The sequence below is a fragment of the Mus musculus genome, chromosome 6 (assembly GCF_000001635.26).
Source record: "Mus musculus strain C57BL/6J chromosome 6, GRCm38.p6 C57BL/6J".
In the NCBI taxonomy this organism is placed as follows: Eukaryota; Metazoa; Chordata; class Mammalia; order Rodentia; family Muridae; genus Mus; species Mus musculus.
The window spans coordinates 92424719-92446794 of NC_000072.6; the positions used below are offsets into that span (position 1 = coordinate 92424719).

General features: G+C 43.6%; 1 protein-coding gene across 6 annotated transcripts in view; it reads right to left on the minus strand.

Annotated features, from left to right (window-relative positions):
• The window catches only part of Prickle2 (prickle planar cell polarity protein 2), a 335444-nt gene that overhangs the window by 53828 nt on the left and 259540 nt on the right, over positions 1 to 22076 (minus strand). For all 6 annotated transcript variants that reach the window (XM_006506106.4, NM_001081146.2, NM_001134461.1 and 3 more), the window contains one exon: positions 862 to 975. In XM_006506106.4, the coding sequence (XP_006506169.1) occupies positions 862 to 975 (114 nt within the window). The remainder of the gene's footprint in view (positions 1 to 861; positions 976 to 22076) is intronic.

Sequence of the window (22076 nt, forward strand, 5' to 3'; positions counted from 1 at the left end):
CCTACAAATTAATTTCTAGCTTAGAAGCCTGACTTCCTCCCACACAATCTTTTAAAAGCTTGCTTACAGACTTCTTCCTGAGGATCAATGTCATTTCAATAATAAGTGACGCTGGCCAGGCACGGTAGGTTGTCTGTAGCCAGCTCTCAGAGAGGGGAGATCTGAGAGGTCACTGAGCTGCTGACAGCATTCTGAGTTATCCTGAGAAAAGTGAAAGCCAGCCTCAAAAAAAAAAAAATCAAACTAATCAAACTCAAATAAATACATGCCTGCTTACAGAGCTGTGTTTCTGGGACTAGAAAAAGGGAATGCCCATAATACTTCCAAGACAAAGATGGGTGACTCTAACAAGGTTGACTTTGCCTTGATAAAAATCCTAGTGAGAGCTGCCATTCTAGACCTGTTACTTCAGCTGCCCTTGACATGGAGAGCCTGCTCATTCGCCTCTTAGGAAACAATCCTGAGAATCTGAGAGACTCACAGTGTTTCTTCTGGGCATGAAGTGGTCCTTAGTCATCTTCCCAACTCCCACAAGCGGCTGGCAGGACACAGTCAAGTCAGAGAGCACTGGCCTGGGCTCTCAAATGTTAGTGCTTCCTGTTTCCTGAACTAGTCAGTCGTGCCAGGCTTGGAGTCTAACCCAGTCCAGGATGAGACTGGTTTTGGGGAGGGGGGTAGGAGGTGGGGTGAGGAGCGGTCCCCAGAAATATCTACCAGTTTCTTTAGATTCTAAGGAAGCCTAAATTTAATATCAATAGCCGGAAGTTTTTTGGCAGCAATCTTACTGATCACAATGATTAGGAAGAGGGACAATTCACAGAAGGTCCTGGAAACCAACAAAAGCCCCTCCGAGCACCTTACCTCATTGTCATGGGGCGGCAGCTGGTGCAGTAGCTGCTTGATTCGCAACTTCTCTCCAGCACTGTTGACATAGGGGACTTTCTCTTCTGGGAGGCAGCTATAATACTGGTGCACCTGAGGGACAGAACACACAGAGTGCTTGCCCATTATTCACCCCACGTGCCACCACCCCTCACCACCCTGAGGAAGGCTCACAGTGGAACGCCAGCTGCTTCCGTTGCTCCTACCACCCCTCAAGACAGTCAACTGCTGTCTCTCCTACCACACACACAGAAGAGCATCCTAAAAGACAGAGCCAAGTGAATTGCCCCTCACTTGGGGCTATCCCTCTCTGGAGAGGGAAAAGAAAATCAAAGAAATTCCTTGTCAAAGGAGAATTCACAAATGCACAGGTGAAGCCAGAGGGCAAGGCTTTCCCAGCCGACTCCCCGTGTTGCTTTACCATTTTCTGCGCTGCTGTCCCGAGGGAGGCACCTCTCTAGCCAAGGGATGTGTCAGCGCCTGCCTAAATACTGCTCTCAGACCTTTCTCTGGCACTCGGCAGGTTCCTGGGTGTCTCAGCCTCCACCTACGTCAAAAGCCCTCCAGGTCTGAGCTGTTTTTCAATGTAGGCAGCTCTGAAATGAGAGACTCAATGCCGGGTTGCAGAACACAGAACTGAACAGCAACAGCACAAGGACCTTTGGTCTCCTAAATGCTGCTCATTAGAATAGATACATCCCTGCAGCTTCTGATGTCTGCTCATTCTTAAACACTGGAGAAAGTACCAAGCATCCAGTTTTGCCTAAGAAAAGAAGGCAGATATTCTACTGAGGCCATGCACCCCTAGGATGTAGAAGGAGAAACAGAACAGGCTCAGCTTAATAATTTTCTCCCAGCAGCAGGCAGGAAGTTTTTTTTTTACTTCTCTGTGAATTAATATATATGTATATATATGTGTGTGTGTATATATATATTACATATTGGAGGAAGGAAAGGGAAGACAAATGGTGTAACTTGATTTTTAATTTAAATATTTGTTATATGTTTATGTGTGTATGTGTGCCCCTGTGAGTTTATGTGTGTCAGTGCTTCCAGAGGGTAGAGGGCAGTCATGTGGGTGAAGCTTTATGAGTGTAGCTTCTACCATCCTATTAGACTCAGTCTCACAGCAAACTCCCCAATCCTCTGGTCCTTAGATATGGCTGTGCTCCTGGACAGAGACAAAGACCATGTCCTTCCTACAGAAGTGACACACAGACACTTTACAGCGGTAGAAACAGGAAAGAGGAGACTCTCTAGGTAGAATACCCTGAACCCTTGTTGACCTGAGAAGTCTGTAATGCGTGTTTGCCTATACACATCTATGCATTGTGATGTCTTCCTGTATTTTAACTTAACTGATGAAGAAAAGAACCCATTTTCTAACTAGTACCATCACCATCAGGTCACATGAAAAGTAAACAGGACTAAAAACTGACAGGAAAGGGCCTGGAGTGTGGCTCAGTCAGTGACGAGAACAAGGACCTAAGTTTGGATCCCCTGTGTCAGTGTAGAAAGCAGTGGAATAGCATGCATCTATATCCCAGAGTGGGGTTAGGGAGATAAGTAGATCTCTGGATCTCCCTGGCCAGCTAGCCTAGAAATTAGTAAGTTCCAGGCTCAGTGAGAGACCCTGTCTTCAAAAGCAAGTTGGAGTGTGACCAAAAAAAAAAAAAAAAAAAAAAAAAAAAAGATACCCACAGTTGACCCCTAGCTTCATATATGCACATATATGTATATACCCACATAAACAGATACATATATCCACCCCCAAAGACAGACACACAGATATCAGCCAGACAGGGTGCTAATAATTCAAGGTGTGCTATTTTATAGAAGAGGAAAGAAATCCCTAGAGGCTCAGACACCATGGAAGATGCTTCCAAGATCTCCCACAGAGCAGCTCTTGTGAAACAACACGGATATCTCATGAGCTGGAGTCAGAGACCGGGCTCTAATAATATCAAATGCTCACACTCCATATTGCCCTCCGCAGGCTTCCTTTCAGTCCTTGGCATTAGGAGTGGTGGATATGAACCAATGTCCCAGGAATGCCAGGGTGAAGAGCTGTAAAAGCCCTGCCTACTTGGATCTCTAGAAACCAAGTTATGAGTGTCAGAGGGACAAGCAGATGACAAGGTTTTAAGAAATGTGAAAGCCACATTTACTTGTAAAATAAGGGGAGCCATTCACCACGATGTGCCTATAATCCTCTGAATCTAGCCCTGAAGGTAACCACAGACTTCATGTTGCTGACTAGCTGGTTTTTGGGAAGGAAGTCTGGGTTGCTGTAATCTCTCCTTAGAGGTGGCTGGCAGGGAGCCACGTCCTGAATGAATGGAATGGATCTGGGTTTTGTAGGCAGGTCACAGATGGCTAGCACTCCTGAGAAGTGACAGCTCATATCACAAATTAGCTTGAGATTAGTGACTGGCTATCTGGCCATCTGACGACCACACTATCTGGGAATGTCTTCTGAGAGTCCTTGTACCATATGCCTCACTGGGCATCGGCCAGATGTAAGGAAGAGGGACCCAGTGTCTGTAGTTTGGCACTTGAGCTTCACCCCTGAGTCAGAACACTATTTGAAGATCTTCCAAGACGCGCATAGTGCCACACACCTGTAACCCTTGAACTTGTGAGGCTGAGGAAGGAAGATTGGAAGCTTGAGGCTAGCTTCAGCTGTAGAGTGAAACCCTGTCTCAACAGTAATAGAAGAACAAAGAGGAAGGGAGGAGGTAAAAATAAAGAAAAAATGCAGCTTTGCTCTAGTCATTCCTAAAATTTTCACAATTGTAAGACAACAGCTAACATGAATCCCCTGCCATGGTCGGTAGGATAGACCATGGAGCTCCTTTGACCTTCCTGTCAATCACTGCTCATTATCTTCACATCAGCCATTCCCAGGGGCCGTTCTTTAGTGGTACATCAAACCAAGCCTGCGGTGAGGCTGCTCCTATCTTTCCAGGGCAGAATCCTCTCTGTACCCTGCACAGCTTGGTGGATAGGTGTGAACCTCTAGCCCTGGCTCTGCCATCTCCCTTCTACAAGGTTCCCAAGCACATTATGTAAGTGTTCAGGTTCATCGTAGGATCACAAGGACTAAATGAGAAGTGGATACATATGACATAAATGCACAGCGATGAACTACCCAGACGGACCTAATCAAGATGGAATACTCTGGATGTTTCACAGCCATAATGGCTGATCTTGGCTGCCAGTTTGACTACATCTGAAATCAACGAAAACTCAAGCAGCTGGGCATGGCCACGAGAGAGATTCCTGACTGCTCATTTGAGTTAAGAAGTCCTATCCTAAATCTGGGTCACAGCTTCTGATAGCGCATCCCATAGAAGGACACCGAAGAAGGAAGCTTTATGACTGCTTGCTCTCTCTCACTGGCAAGTTAATCTCTCCTGTCACCGAGGCATTCCTTTGCTGGGCTGGTATTAGAATCTAGTTCTTTGGGATCCCCGTGTGGAATGGAAACCAGCAGCTCAGCTCTCTAAGATTTCTCTGGAACTCCAGCACCAGATGGTGACTGCTGAGACATCCCATTTCATGGACTGCACAACCACTGGATTCTTGGCCTATCTAAGAGGAAACAACCATTGTTGGATTCTCCTGGGACCACGGCCTATAATCCTATAATTTTAATAAATCTGGTCTACACACACACACCACACACACACACACACACACACACACACACACACACGTACCATTCATTCTATCAGTTCTGCTCATTTTGAGAACCCTGACTAATACAATGGCCTTTCTTTCATGTTAGAACTTGTAGCAATACTGGTAGTGTAGAGTGAGACAGAATCTGGGAACCACCTGTCTAATAAGCCCAAGCAAGAAAAAGCGGCTGCAAGAATATAGTCCTACTAAAATGAATTGAACTTCTAAGGAGAGAATGCCAAATTATAAAGGCATGTGTTTTCTCCTCAGCTTCTCAATCTCTCTCATCCCAGAATCCTCTGACCTCTGCTCTCTTCTCTTTGTAAAACTTCCATTGAGCTGAAGGTTCCTCCCAGCACTCCTTCAGTTCAACAGACTGTTCCAAACTGACTAGCTTTTCTTAACCATAAATTCCCTCAGAGAAGGATCCTGGGTCTTGGGCTGGGTCTGCACTGGGAGATGGGATGCAAGGAGCTCTGCACAGCAGAAGACTAGAGGACAAAGGGATTCCAAGGTGAGGTGGGCACTGACAGAGAACTCTGGAGATATTTATTGAGTCTACAGAGGCAGTGATGGCTTTCTGGTAACATAGCTCTTTCTTTTCTGGACAATCACACCTGTTACAATTTTCTGTTACAACTCACACCTCATGATCACCACTGAAATCCATCCTTTCTCCTAGTATCTCGATAAATCTTCATATACAGAACCGACTAAAATACTTTCTTCCAAGGCCACCAACTCTTTGATGGAGGACTGAGTACTCTACCTAGCCAGCTGACTCTTAAAACAAATTAAGTTTATGTCAATTAACAATCTACCAAGTTACTGCCTATCCTGAGGCAGGTGACCCAATGGGCTCTGAGGAGAAAGATGACTTAGCTTCTCATTGACTTCTAACCCTTTATAAAGCCTGTTGAGGGCCTGTCATATTGGTTTCTCCATCTCTGGAGGGTTGGGTGCTAGAAGTTCTAGTGGGGATAGGTGTAATGATGGTCATTAGCTAGGGGGAGGGACAGTTCTTGTGAGTCCCCAGTCAATAAAGGCTGCACACATTCTCTCTGGTCACCCCCTGCCATAAAGTCACAGGACAGCCCAAAACAAGCATCAACCAAAACAATGGAAACGAGAAACTACGGAGTCTACTTTTCAAAACTACAAAAATTCAATTAGACAGGACCACAAGAAAATCCCACACAAGGCTTATTTTAGCCCAAACATGTTCACATATTCATTTTATAAGTAAATACACAAACATAACAGTTTCATCAGTAATGATCATTACCAGACTATTAATCAATTGGCATGTTGATAGCACTGCTAATTGCATTGTCCTTCAAAAGTGACTATGCTGAATGTGCTAGAAGTTTTGCTCTACTTAGGTGTTCCTAGGTAAGTGTGTCTGGTGATTCTGCCTGGGTGACGTCATCCTGGGTTCACTTTGCCTGCACAAAAGTGATGGGAACACAGTAAATTGGCTCAGGAATTAAGCTACTGGAGACTTTTATCTAAGACATTACTTGAGGTCTAGGCAGCTTGGCAGCAGCTTCGGTCTGTCTTGGATGGATGCTAAGAGCTTTACCCAGTGTGCAAACTCATTCTACAAAGCAAGGCCTCACCCAGTTGTGAAGACTGGGCTTGTCTGATGGACTTGCACATTTGACAACATCTCTGTCTGGGTGGAGATGGGAGCTAGTGTTAATGACTGCATTTGAGAGAAAATCGTCCACTGTTAAAAGAATGCAAAATAAAATAAAAAATAAAATAAAATAAAATAAAATAAAATAAAATAGCAGCTGCAACAGGAGCAGCAGCTGCCGCCTCTGCAGCTGTGAAACACCTGGCTTAGTGCAGCAGGTTGCATCCTGTAGCTTGCACTGGCCTCACCTGGGAGGCTTGTGAAGAGACTGATTTCTAACTTGGCAGGTGTGGGGCCTTGTGATGTGCATTTCTAACCATTGGGTCATCCTATTGGTCCACTCTCCACGATCTCAGAGTTTTACAGCGATCCCACTGCTTTCTCTCAACAGCCACAACAGGCTTCCTGTTTCTCCCAAGACATCCAGGAATTTCTAAAGAAGGGAGAATTTGTTGAGCTCCATCCAGCTATCCAGGAGCCTCCTGGGCAGGGAGAGCCCACAGCCCTGGTAGGAACCCAAAGTGCTTATGTTTTGAGGTGGGAACACTTTTCTATCTAGATCTGCTTTTAGCAGGAACTCAACAAAAACAAGGCACATGCACTTGCCTGGCCCTAGAATCCATCCCTCTTCAATGCCTACTTGAAGAAAGGGACCCATGACCTTTATTTACTGAGTGGCACTTAGGCCTGAAGTGTTTGAATGTGTAGTATTCCATGAGCCCTCCAAGCACCAGGGTGGGAGAGTTTCATATTCACCAGAGCATGCCATTAAAAAGAAAATTCTGGGGCTAGCAAGATAGCTTGGTTGGTCAAGGATCTGCATTGGACCCTCAGAACTCTCATAAAAAGTTGGGTATCACTTGATAATCCTAGGATGGGGGAGTCTGAGATAGGATGGTCCCTGGGGCTCACTGACCAGACAGTCTGCCAAGCCAGCAAATTCCAGGTAAAATGAGAAGAACTTGTTTTTGAAAAGAAAGTAGATGGAACCTGAAAATGGCACTCAGGGTTGACCTCTAGCCATCTATAAGGACATGCACACATGTGCATGCGTACCTGCACGTAAATCTGCATGTATGCACGCATGTGTACACACACACACACAAATACACACATGCACATGCATGCAGGCATGCACACACCGAATATTGCTTGTGAACACCTGCTTCCTCATGCCCTTATTCTGGTCTTTAGGGATTCACCCATTGCAAAGATGGGTGGGAAAAAGAACCAAAAGTCCTTCATGTAGTGCATTCTCATTATGTCTGTATTGTTGACTACAGAAATGAAGAATATATTTTCTTTTGGTGTTCTCCATAATATAGCAACATAGGATGTCTCAATAAATTCAAAGTGAACTGTGGTGAGCACAAATGTTCTCCGCATGAAACACTCGACCACAATACCACGGCTTGATGATGTCAGGATGTTGTAGCAGTCTCAGCTGCCACACTTGCTTATTTCCCTTTTTCTCAACAATTTTACTGAACATATCAGTGTATCTGCCCAGGAACACCATTTCTGTACACCCTTCCACCCGGAACTCCACACGGCCATTTGGCTGTAGTCTGGCCAACAGATGGCATGGGTATGACTTCTGTGGCTTGCTCTAGGATGCTGCTTGCCCCCTTTGTCTTGTATAAAAGATAAGTACACAGAATGGCTGGAGTTACAGCAGCCACAATGTACAATAAAGTAAAATTAAGAATGGAATTTGTGGTCTAAAAATAGTATAGAAAGCTAGAAGCCAGAGGCAGAGGCAAGGGCAGGTGGATCTCTGAGCTTGAGGCCAGCCCAGTCTAAGTAGCAAGCTCCAGGACAGCTAGGACTATGTAGCAAGCTCTAAGACCCCGTCTAAAAAAACTCAAATACTACTACTACTACTACTACTACTACTACTACTACTACTACTACTACTACAATACTGACCATGAATCAGTGAAAAATTAGCTTCCTTATTTATGGTATCTATTAATAGGAGTGACTACAATTCTTTCCTGAGATAGAGGTATTTTTTTCAACATCAGCATACTTCAGAGTCATCTGACACCTTTATTGACCATCATGGCCATTATCACGCCTCTGTGTTAGAAAAGGAGCCTGTAAGTCTGACCAAATAACTCACATACTGGGAGACAGACAGGTTTAAGAAGAAAGAAAAAATGATTCTGCAAGGCACAGGGAGGAACTCTTAAACTGTAATCTCTGAAATCGCCGATGTGAGCCAGCGCTGTGAAGGCTTAGGGAAAACTCATCCTAACTCAGGACTCACCAGACAGAGCACAGGCCTCTTGCTTCCCATTCTCCAAGAAGCTTAGAGCCTTGGCTCATCCTCAACCTGGGGCGGTGAGATCTGCAGCCCACAGGAAAGTCTCCATAGGCAGGCAGACGCTGGGAAGACATGGCCAGACTTTGGGGGACATGGTGAGATTTATGAAAAGTACATGCTCAGAGAGGACCTAGGAGACAATTGGGTTCCATTGTAGCTATGGGGACACAGTACTTCTGAAGGTCGGACTGCTTATTTTGCTCCTAATTTGTCAGAGCTTCATCATCCAAGAAGTAGGAGAAAGTGTCATGAAGTGATGTCTAGGAGAAACTCACCTCCCCTGCATGGCTCTTCTCCCCTGGAGATGCACATTAGAACTTTAATTGGTTTGCTCAGAACACAACTGGGGAAACAGCGGTGGAATCCCCAAACATCTCCATCATGCTCAGACTCCTGCAGGACTGGAGTCGAATTTAGAAGCGCGAGCTCATTTCAGATGTTTTCAAAGATGAATCTCATTTATTGCTCGTGCTAGTGCTAAAGTTCAACAACAAATCCTGACAGATGTAGGCTCTGAAGACTGAGAACATGTTTGCAGGATATTTACTCCCTCATGTCTAGCCACCCCTCTCAGACCAGCTTGGCTCCTCAGCTCTAGCTATGACTGCTTCTGGACTCACTGCTCTGACCTTTGATCTTCTATCAGCAATTTCTATGCAAGGGGAAAACCATCTTGCCTGCATATAACTGAGATAGGCCCCCATGTTCCTGAGCCTCTCAGAAACACCTCTTCCTGCAAATACAAGGGCACAGTCCTCACTGTAACACTATAGTCCTTTCTCCAACACCGCTACTGGACTCTTCAGGTCCAAGTCTATTCAAGATGACACCTTTACTTCCAGCCTGGGGCCTTCCTCTTCCTGGGACACAACCTTACTTTTACTTTTTGCTCAGGGGTCATGCTAAGAGTGAATTACCTCCACTATCCTATTGGTCAGAATCAGGCTTTCTTACACTGTTTAGTCCACTGCTTCTAAACTGGGTATTAATGACTCTCCCCTGACCCCCCCAAAATGTCTAAATATCTATAGACATGTTTTTTGGCTGTCAAGGATGTGTGCATGGAGGTGGGGTGGGGGAGCTGGTGGTGGCATCCAGTGGGTGGAGGCCAAGGATGCTGCTAAATTTCCTACAATGCTGAGATCACACCCGAAGCAAGGACACTTCTATCAAAACATCAATACTGGGGTTTGGAGAGATGCCTCAGTGATTAAGAGAACTTGCTGGTCTGGCTTCAGTTCCCAGAACCCTCTGATGTCTTAGAACCACTTATAAATTCAGTTCAAGGAAATGTGGTGTCCTTTTTCTGGCTTCTGTGAGTGTTGTGTGTAAGTGGTGTACAGACATGCATGCACACAAAGCACACACATGTACAATTAAATAAATCTAAGGGAGAAAAATCAACAATGGGGCTGAGGAGAGGCATCCATGGGTGAATTACTTGCTGCACAGGTATAAGAACTTGAGTTTGGATCTCTAGTAACCATGTAAAAACATGGGCATGGCTGTGTGTGCCTATACTCTCTGCACTGGGAGACAGAGGCAGGAGCATCCGCATGTCTCATTGGCCACCTAGACTAGCCAGCCAATTCGTAAGCTTCAGTTCAGTGAGAGATCTTGTCTCAAAACATAAAACAGAGATGAATAGAGGAAGACATTTGAGTTTGTTCTCTGGCCTGCTCACATCTACAAAATGTACACTTATCCAGGTGCACACACTTGCAGAATCAGGCGTATACACTGGCACATAGCACATTACAACAGTGATAACAAAAAACACCAATAATGACAGAACGAATAAGCTCTTGGCCTGTGTGTCTTTCAAGACTTTACTGCTGACTGTGAAGCTGACTCCTTGCCCATTGTGTCTTCTCCAGCATCTGAGATGGAGCCTCTAAGACTCTGTTTCCTCCACACCCCTGGAAGAAGATCTGGCTGCCTTACGTTGTTGAGTAAATGCATACTGTGTCCACACCTCACGTGCCTAGCTGTCTGATCAGTGGTGAGAGAAATGACGATGAGAGGGTTTCAGGAGCACCGGGAGAAGAGCAGGAAGATTCCCTTCTGTTCATCCAGGCAGTTGTGGTTTTCTCCAGACATTAATGGCTAAGGTGCATGGATCCTAGATTAAGGATGGTTAGGGTAACCGCTGACATGTCAAGAGAATGAGACAAAAACGTTCATACTTGAAGCCAGATATTTTTTAACACTAGCTTAATTTTTTTCATTTTATGTACATGAATGTTTTGCCTGAATGAATGCCTGTGCACCAAGTATATATCAATGCCCACAGAGGCCAGAAAGAGGGTACTTGATTCCCTGAAACTAGAGTTATAGATTATGAACCACCGTGTAGGCTCAGGGATTAGGACTTTGAGCCATCTCTACAGCCCCTAAGTTAACATTTGAAGAAAAAAATTATAAAGATTTATTATTATTTTTTATTTAGGTGTATATGTATAAGTTTATGCACACTATTTATGTATATATAGATGCGTACAGAGGCCAGAAGAGGGAGTCAGAGTCCCTGGAGCCAAAATTATGGGCAGTTATAAGCTGACTGACATGGGTGCTGGGAACTGAGCTCTGGTCTTCTACAGGAGCAGTAAGCATTCTTAACTGCTGAGCCCCAGAATTTGAAGAAATTAAGAAAAATAACTGGGTTGCTCTTTGGCAGGCACGCATGACTCCAGCCACTCACGCTGTCCTGCTTTTCTAAGCTCTTATGTGCTTCCTCTCATCTCAACGCTTGCTATTTTAAAATGTATAATATTAGACTAAATGTTTAGTTAGAAAATACTTTCCAGTTCACTAAGGACATTATCTACCAGCTATTTATTGTCCTAATGGAAAGGTCCACGGTAAAGTCGGTAAAACAGACCCATGATCTAAGTACTTCAGAGGCTTAGGCCAGAAGGTGTCAAGTTTGAGGTTTGCCTGGACTAAAGAGCTAGTTTAAAACTAACTTGGATCACTCAGTAAAACCCTATCATGAAAATACAAAATAGAAGGGTGAGGCTGGGCATGTGGGGCAATAGTTGGAGCCTGGCTAGTATGCATGAGACCTGTTCAAGTCCCAGGATGGAAAAGAAGAGAAATGAATTGGCTAAGAACGGGAAGAACAGCTTAAGTGCTTTCTAGATAAGCCACATCTATCACAACATTCTTCACCCCAAAGTAAACAAAACACCGTCTAGTGAACGTGTACACAGTTGTGTACATGTCCCCCCTTTGACAAAAGTTTCCATACTGACAAAATTCACATCTATGTACATAGGAGAATCCATACGGTGGCTTCCTTCAATGGCTAAGCTTCTGGGCTCAAGTTTGTTTGTTTGTATGCAAATGATGTTTAACTTACCGCCATCTGTATATAGCCAGGGGAGTTAGGTTATCTCATGGTTCAAAGACACCAGCAGCAGCAGCAGCTTCTCTGGGCACTGTTTGCTTTGTTATTTTTTTGTCATTGTTTAATTGATTTTCTTTTATCTGTTTTAGTTTCTACTCTTGTTTTTGTTTTTGTTTTTCTTCCTCCGGATCTTTGTGATAGGGAGGAAGAAGGTCTATGAGGGAACATGAAGTAGGGTGGGAAGGGAGGTGGAGAGGTTCTGGGAGAAATTCCTGGAGAGGAAGGAATATGACCAGAATATATTAGATAAAAAGTTTTAAATAAAAACTAAAAAGAAACTTCCAATGACCAGTTTCTTTGGCAAATATTTGAAAATAAAATTTAAAAAAAAATGGGCAAGTTAAGAATGAAGGGTCTGAACTGCTAAAGGGTCCTTCAAAGGCTATGCTAACAAGTGGCCTGTTATCTAACTGAATCCTGGGTCCCCACAGATCCCACGGGCAGACAAGTTCATGCACTGAGCCCCATGTGACCTTCAGACTATGCTCTCATCTTCAGCTCTAAGTCTGTTCCACAGAACCTACGCTCCACCTCCCAAAAGTCTCCCTTTCTCTCTGTGGCCTTTTCCTTTCTCCTCGCCTGCTTCCTTCCTAAATCCCTTAACGAAATATAGAGCAGAAGAACACTTAAAATTATTGTGTATCGCCAGCTGTTTGGTTCCCTAAAGTTAAGGAGGAAGTTGAACATTATATGCCTTCATGAATAAGAACAAGTCCCCAAGCCTTAATGTAACTTCTGTTTCTAAGCCTCATATGATTATCAGTCTGTGTTAGGGTAGTCAGTGGCTCTCCCTTAAAAGGGGAAAATAGCCTCCACTTTGCAGATAGCTACTCAAGGATAATCAAAGTTGATGCTTGCCCAGAGTGTGAGAGAAGGGAATTGCATTGATGTTTAATGTTGAATCTTTGTTATGGCAGAGGCTAAGCCTTCAGCTTCAAGGCCATGCAGCCCTTGTTTCTGAATTTCTGTGCACTCCTCTAAAACCCCAGTAAGTGAGTGTGATGACTAAAGGTTATCAGAGAATGAAAATGCACCAAGAACTATAAGACTGCATAATTATCAAATCAACTATCATTATTATTGAAAGTGACAACCTTGGAGTTGGAAATTGTGCTGAGCTGTTACTGATAGCCTGAGAAGAGTGGTTTAGGGTGGCTCAGTACCTTGTAGAAAGGATCAAGGCATTGCATTCATCCTTTCTTTTCTGTACCCACTGTGATAATGTCATTTGTTCTCAAAACTGCAAACCGGCTGCTAGAGGACCAGCAATAGGCATAGTCTAGGTAAGAATTCTAGGAACAGAAATACACAAACACACACAGCACTCATTTTATCCACATATTCATCTGCTGAAGGAACTTGGGCTTTTTTTTAACCCTTTAATTGCTCTAATTAATGCTTCAGTGCATTTTGTTGTGTAGCTATTTGAATGTGTGCTTCTAGCTGTTTGGTTATATACCTGGTGGTGGACTTGCTAGATTGCATGATGTTTTTTTTTAATTTTCTAAAGAACAACCAAATTCTGTTAAATTTTCTAAGAAACTGTTCCACAGTGGCTACACTATTTTTCTTTTCCCAAAGGTCCCAATTCCTCCACATCTATACTAGCACTTGTTATATTCCACTTTCAAAAAAAATGATAACCATTTTAGTGTCTGCATAAAGTGGAATCATCCTGAGGTTTTGACTTGTGTCAGCCTATGACTAATGACTGATCATCTTTTCAGTTGTTTATGTGACGTCTGTATCTCTTCTCTGGACAAGTATCTATTTCAATCTTTTCCCCATGCTTCCTTCAATGTTCTTTATGTTTGGTGGCTGAAGAGGGTCCTCATACATTCTGGGTATTAAAATACTATACACACCCCAGTTTCATTCTCCACTCACAGAGCATCTTTTATGTGGGCAGGCAGAAGCTAGGTGAGGAAGGGGCTATAGTGACCTGTGCCTACCTGGTGTTGGTAGCAGAGAGGAGGGAGGTTTGAGATAGACACTTACACAAAAACACTTGCTTCTACCTGTCTGTGATGTGCATGGCTCCTTTCACATTTCGCTAGTTGTATTATGCCACATGTGCCTGTCTAGCTTTAATGGGACCATAATAAAATGTATTCCTCCCCTGTCTATGAAAAATAGGGGGCCAATCTTTAAGCATCTATGCACCCTGCCACAGCACAGACAGACAAGTGTGCTTGTAAGTATAAGGGCATTTTTGGCAAAGTAAGGTGGATTTTCTTTGTTTATAGAAGCTGAGCTCTAAAACACTGTAGCAAACACTGAATGAATGAGTGTCACTCTACTCTTCCCAGGGAGGAAAAGCTGGGAGCCCACAAGCTTCATCACTGATTGTTTCATTACCTTGGTTCATGGGGATTTCTGTTTAAGAACACTTTTTAAAGTATATCATGGATTCACTAATCCACTGTATAAAGTGCATTGAGCTAAAGGCACACCTGACTAAAGAGTATCTAACATACATATTTTCTCCAAAAAACAAACAGCAGCCTTCTTGCCCTTGGGAAAATTAGATACATCACAATTCTCCACAGCACTTTGAACAATAAAGCACCTGCAAAAAACCCCAAGTAACCAACCCAACAAACAAACAAAATAACCTACCAAATGTGAAAACATAGTACCAATTAGACCATTTGATATGATCTCAAGTATAAAGGCCGAATATTTGGCCTTGGCTTTGTCCTGTTAATGACCATGAAAACACTATGCATGCTGATTTGGGGATTGCAAAGAAATGTTAATGAGGAGGTAAATTTGTGACTATGGGATCACAAACAATGGGCATCAACTAAATTATAAGCTATCTGCCATGCCCTAGAGTAAAGGTGGATCCAGGATTTAAATTTATAGCTGATGTCAAAGCTCATTCTTATCATCTCCAAGAATACATCAGGATTATACTCTGCCCTGTGTATTTGATGGATTATAAGCAAATGTAGTCACCTTTCATTCTTTGAGCTTGCAAGTCTTGCTAAAACCACGAATAGGAAACAGGGCAGCTAGAGTTCTAATTGGGAAAATCTTGTAGATCACTTTGAATTCCAAAGGTGGATATCAAGTGTGTGGCCTGGCTATGCATATACTTTGGAAGCATGCAGATATATCTTGCTATGAACATCATGCAAATCGACTTGGACTTGACAAATGTTTTCCCCTGGAGTCACAGGGTGAGAAGTTGGTGTACCTTGGTTCATCCCCAACACAGATCATGGGGTCTTTGAGGTGACCAAAGCAATTTTTCACAGTGATTTTATCCCTTGAGTTATTTCACTTCAATTTTGCATTTATTTATTTTGTGGTAAAATGCACATAAAAAGTTACCACTTTCTTAGTTAAAATGCACAGTCAGTGGTTTGAAGCATCCCAATACTGTGCATCCCCCCCCCCCCGCCCCACCCATCTCCGGCATTGCTCATCTCTCCCCGCCCCGCCCCCCCAACTGAATAACTAACTCTCCACTTCTCCCTCCCCCTAGCCCCTGACAACTACTGTTCTTCACTGTATCTCAACAAATCTGATAATTTGAGAGTGATTTTTTTCATTACATGTTGGGATCAAATGTTCTTCTTTGCTAACACTTCTCTGGAACTATGGTGAAACATGAGTCAGATGATCCAGCCACACTGACATTTAAGTTCTATAAGCAACTTCCTTTCTGTTTTCACTAAGACAAGGAAAGATCACAGGCATGAGAGCCCATAGCAATAGAAAGGATCTGAGGACTCAGTTGTTCCTGCTGTGTCTCCATGGAAACAAACCACTGGGGATAGTGGGTCTGTTATCTCTTTTGAATATTCTAGTCTCATCTAGGCCATCAACTCTACACTGAATTCCCATTACAGAATTCCCATTACAGCTCATGAGCACCTTCCTCTTGCTCAAGAAGTGCAGGAGAGGCAACCTGACGTGAAGTCGACAATCATAAAGAAGGGCACCCTGGATGAGCAAGAGTCTCTCGATAGAAAGGCAGTCTTGGGGAGAGGTCCTCTTCAGCAACCCAGCTTGCCCCACTTCTTTTTTTTTTCCTTTTTTTTTTTAATTAGATATTTTCTCGTTTACATTTTCAATGCTATCCCAAAGGTCCCCCATACCCACCCCCCCAATCCCCTACCCACCCACTCCCCCTTTTTGGCCCTGGCATTCCCCTGTACTGGGGCATATAAAGTTTGCAAGTCCAATGGGCCTCTCTTTGCAGTGATGGCCGACTAGGCCATCTTTTGATACATATGCAGCTAAAGACAAGAGCTCCCGGGTACTGGTTAGTTCATATTGTTGTTCCACCTATAGGGTTGCAGTTCCCTTTAGCTCCTTGGGTAATTTCTCTAGCTCCTCCATTAGGGGCTGTGTGACCCATCCAATAGCTGACTGTGATCATCCACTTCTGTGTTTGCTAGGCCCCGGCATAGTATCACAAGAGACAGTTACATCTGGGTCCTTTCAGCAAAATCTTGCTAGTGTATGCAATGGTGTCAGCATTTGGAAGCTGATTATGGGATGGATCCCTGCATATGGCAATCACTAGATGGTCCATCCTTTCGTCACAGCTCCAAATTTTGTCTCTGTAACTCCTTCTATGGGTGTTTTGTTCCCATTTCTAAGAAAGGGTAAAGTGTCCACACTTTGGTCTTCGTTCTTCTTGAATTTCATCTTGCCCCACTTCTTATCTCAAACCTTGCTCCTTCTGTGACATACTAGTAGGCCCTTGGTGGGACAAACTGCAGCAGCGCCCTCTAGTGTCAACTTACTGGGGCCCCTCCCCTCTCCTTTTCTTGCTTGCAGCACTGTGCCTTTTCAGGTATTTTACTGAAAGTTCTCCTAAACCCTGCTTGGACCTTGGTAGAAAATACTTAAGAAAGAAAAACCAAAAACTTCAGTCATTCCTTTTTCTTTTTCCTCCTCCTCTCTACCCTCCTCCTCCTTCTCCTCCTCTCCCTCCTCTCTTTTCATTCTCCTCATCATCATCATGAAAGGGACCCATGAAAGCCTGAAAATCAGTTCTTATCTGTGTCCAGTGAAGGGAGCAAAGGATTGGAAAGATGGCTCAGTGGTCAAGAGCACTTGCTACTCTTCCAGAGGACCCGACTTTAGTTGCCAGTACCTACATTGGGAGGCTCAAAACCACCTACAGTTCTAGCTCCAGGGAATCTAATACCCTCTTCTGGCCTCTGCAGGCTCTCACACACATATGGAGTAGGGAACATGTACACTCATACTCTCTCTTTCTGTCTGTCCATCTGTCTCTGTCTGTCTCTATCTCTGTCTCTCTGTCTCTGTCTCTCTCTCTCTCACACACACACACACTAAGAGAAACTAACACTGAGGTTGGTGGTGCCCACCTATAATTAATTTTATTTATTGATTGATTTATTTATTTTTAATTAATTTTTAATTAGGTATTTTCTTCATTTACATTTCAAATGCTATCCCAAAAGTGTCCCAGACCCTCCCCCCCAATTCCCCCACCCACTCCCACTTCTTGGCCCTGGCGTTCCCCCGTACTGAGTCATATAAAGTTTGCAAGACCAAGGGGCCTCTCTTCCCAATGATGGCTGACTAAGCCATCTTCTGCTACATATGCAGCTAGAGACATGAGCTCTGGGGGTACTGGTTAGTTCATATTGTTGTTCCACCTATAGGGTTGCAGACCCCTTTAGCTCCTTGGGTACTTTCTCCAGCTCCTCCATTGAGGGCCCTGTGATCCATCCAATAGCTGACTGTGAGCATCCACTTCTGTGTTTGCTAGGCCCCGGCATAGCCTCACAAGGGACAGCTATATCAGGGTCCTTTCAGCAAAATCTTGCTGGTGTATGCAATAGTGTCAGCGTTTGGAGGCTGATTATGGGATGGATCCCCGCACACCTATAATTTTAACACTGAGGAAACAGAGGCAGGAGAGTTGCAAGATTGAGTCCAGTCTGGACTGCATACTGAAACTGTGACTCAAAAACAGAGAGAGAGAGAGGGGGGGGGGGGAACTTTGCAAAATGGCATTAGGCATTCAGGGTAATTAAGATGGGAGAAAGCATCTTCCATGGGATTGCTATGTAATCACAGTCAAACATGTGTCTCATAAGGTCACCATCACTCTAGAAATAAATATTCTAAGTAACAGGATGATTGGTAAAATAAGCAAGGAAAGAAGTCATCAGTAAGCACCCCAAGTAAGCAATGCTGGGGCTGAAGGGGACTCGGAGTACTTCCAAAGTGACACCTCACTACTCATAGTAAGTGTGGTCCCCAAATTGAGGCACCAAGGCAACAGTGATGGGTGGTAGTGCTGGTGGGAGATGTTCAGGCCTGGATGAATAAATTACTGCTGATGTTTGAGGTGCCCAGAAGAGCGAGATCACTCTCTTCTGTTTTCCTGCCATTGGGACCACTGTGTTCATCCCTTGTCTTGCCCTTCTGTCATGTAAGGTGAGATACACACACACACACACACACACACACACACACACACACACACACATATATATATATATCCCACCAGCTGCCTGTCAGTGCCAAAATCCTTAAGTTGCCAGGCTCTGTGAAAATATACAAGAGTGTATATGCCCATAAGTATTTTTTAAAATTATGAAAATTATTTTTATGTTAAAATAAGTTAAGTGCTACCCCCCAAAAAAAATGAAAAGAGAAAGGCCATTGCTCAGTGGAAGAGAGTTTGTTTTGCATGCCCAAGGCCCTATGTTCGATCTTTACTACTGCCAAAAAAGAAGAAAAAAATTAAAAGGTGTTCCAAAATAAAAGTAACAATCTGTTTAATATCTAATGTAATCATGAACTTTCAAGCATCTCAAAATAGCTTCAGGAAAAAAAAAGCTGAAATACAAAAAGAAACAAATCTATAACCACCATAAGATGACTCTTTGTGGCTTTGATAGATCAAAACGATAAACGTCACAGAGGTTATGGAACACGCCACAACAGTGGTAATTATTTTTCATGATCTCTTACCACAGTTCTGCTCTGAACTGTGAACACTGTCTTGTTTATTCTTGTTTTACAACGAATAGGAAAAACCTATTTCATATCCTCCCAGTGCACGTGGCCATTGGGAAACTGAAGACTTTCCCTTGACGTCACAAGAAGAGAAGCAATGTGAGCCATCTGTTCTTTACCTCTGACAATCTGACAACGGGGCATGTTTTGTCCTTTCTTAGACACTGTCCTGACTATCGGATGTAAGGCTTGGGCTTCGTGGTTTCTGTTCTGTATCACTCTGCTTATGCCCTTGGAGTCTACTGTTCCTGCTCTGCCACCTCTGGACGAGATTTTAAGACTTTAATTTTCATTCTGTTTCCTTAGTTAGGCCTTGCCTAGAAAAACATTTTCAGATCAAACTGCTGACCATCTCCCAGCAATAATAATTCTAGAGGTCCCTGAAATGCCAGATATCAGTTGGTTATTCCATTAGGCAAGATTCCTCGTTTCATTTTATAGATTAGAAAGGAAAACCTAACTTCCTCTGATCGAGAGTGGCAAAACTGGGTGAGGTTTCCAGTGTGGCTAATCCAAAGCCATGGTTCACAGCCGATTTGTTTTGGAAGGACTGCCCAATGGCTGTCTCTCAGCAGAGCAGTTACTTACAGCCCATCCATCATCAAGACGTACTATTGACTGGTTACGCTCAGTAATGGCATCCAACAAGAGATGGAAATTTCAAAGCCTAGCCTCAAATTTATCTACATTGCTTGACCTCTCCTTAAAACACACACACACACACACACACACACACACACACACACACACACACAGAGAGAGAGAGAGAGAGAGAGAGAGAGAGAGAGACAGAGAGAGACAGAGAGACAGAGAGAGACAGAGACAGAGACAGAGAGACAGACAGACAGACCAAATGGCCATGGAAATTAGCTGGTAGACACTGAGGTCCTTCCTCTTATGCCTCTCTGTTCAAAGTGTGTGGTACCTATAACAATTTGCAGAAAGATGGAACATGCAACAGAGACTCTAGGTGTTCCAACTGGGTCATCGATTCTGAAGGAAATCATAACCCTCTCAAGAGATACGAGTAAGGATGGAGGTGTCATCTCTTTTTCGTAGGATTCTCTGAAAGTGCTGGAATTGAGTTTTCCAGGGACTCTGAGGTGGTAGGGAAGTCAGTGTTCCAAGCTACTACTAGGCTTTCATGTAAGTTTGAGATATAGAGAATCCCAACTACAAGGGAGAAAACGGGAGTTGCAATGAAAGCAGATGGAGCCCTGCATCAGTCAGGGAAGCTGTGTGGTGTCATATGTCAAGTGATGTACTTCTTTCTGAAGTCACCACAGCCCAAGTGAGAATCGGTTTCCCATAGTGCCTTCACCCAGGCACCTTTGTGCAGCACACAGGACTGCATACCTGTGTGTTAGACCTGGCTCCTTTCCAGCTCCCAGCCTATGGATTTATCCTTTTGCAAGTGAAAATTCTGGAATCCTCAGCTTTTCTGACCAAGATCTGACTGCTGAGTCTTAATCAATCTTCCTAACTTCCATCCCATAACAGCTAGAATCATTAGTTACCGCGTGCCAACTACATGTTACACACCTCCCTCAGGAATTTACAGATGATGAAATGAGCAAGTTTGTGGGGCTGAGGTTTTAGTACTGTCCATTTGGATACTGTTGAGTGCCTGCCTTCATTTCCTCTTTTTATTGTGCATAATTAATATTGAGCAGGTCTTTCTGACGCTAATTGGCCAGAAGTAATTGGCTCAATTACTTCCTGAGGCAAGTCATAGAAACTTAGGAGGATCTCACTGGCAGGCCTTCCTGTTTGCTGAAGAGCAACTTCACCTCACCTCACCAGGGTACTTGACACATAACAAACTAGTCATATTTAAAGTACATGTAGAACTGATTAACATATGTATACTCTTATACTTGTATTGGCATATCTAAGACAGTGAACCCACTTAACACCTCCTGAAGTTTGCTCTTTTTTTTTTCCCTATCTACTTCCCATACCACCCGACCTCCAAGTGGCCACTGGCCTGCTGTCACTGCGTATTGGCACTTTCCAGAGTTTTATATGAATGGAATCATAATGTTTATACCTTTTTGTCTCAGGGTAGGTTTTTTTTCTTTGCATAATGATATGAAATCCATCCACATTGTTGTATATATCAAAAATTTGCTCCCTTTTATTGCAGATAGTAGCATCTCACACAAATGGAACTCATTTGTTAATCCGTTCACTTGCTGACAAACATCTGAGTGATTTCCTACTGTTGTAAACAGTAGTCATTTTGAAAGCATCAGTCCCTAAGACATTGTCCCTCTGGATCCTTGTAACTATGCTACAGTTAGGTGATGACATTCTTACTTGCAGAGGATGAGTTAAAAGTCTATGAAGGTAAATTCACATGGCCAACATCAGACAGTAGCACAGCCAGGATCTGAACTCAGTGCAAACAAGTCAAAGCTATGAGCCTAGAGGGATTCCAGTCCAGCCTGGAAGGACCGGCACTTGATGTTAGAAACCAAACATGATAAGCCCAGAAATTGAAGTCAGTGTGGGTCTTCCCTCTATAGCTCCCTGAGAGGTAGAAATTCACTATGGTACATAAAGTAAAATCATAAGGCTGGGAGTGTCCTATTGCATCTGGAAAGGAGTCACCTAGACTAATGACATGTGCATAATGTGTACCTAATAAACAACAATTGAAGGAATGAATGGTTAAATGCTTGAGTGGATGGATAAGTGAACAGGGAGAGAGGTAGAAAGATGAGGAAGGAAGGTAGTTATCTGATGATTTGATGGTGGATTCATCTAGCTATCCCATAGTTACTAAAAATATCTCCCAAGTCCTAAGATTGAGCAGGTCATCTTGAGAATAAGTCAGCTTTCTTCCCAGCTCAGTTAGCAGAGAGTGTGTGTACTGTGAAACCACATAGGGAAGTCCAAGTCCTGGGGCCCACACTTACTCCTTGGCATCTGAGGATGCATTCATGGAGAAGGCTAGAGCTATTTGTATTGAGAGCTGAGAACTCCAACAGCAAGCTCCATCCTGCCCTTGCAAATGCTCCTTGGCTTCCCCAGGCCTCACATTCTGTCCATGAGCTTTGACAAGTCCCTGCTGGTGGAAGCCACGTTGTTGCTGACTTCATCTGGCAGAG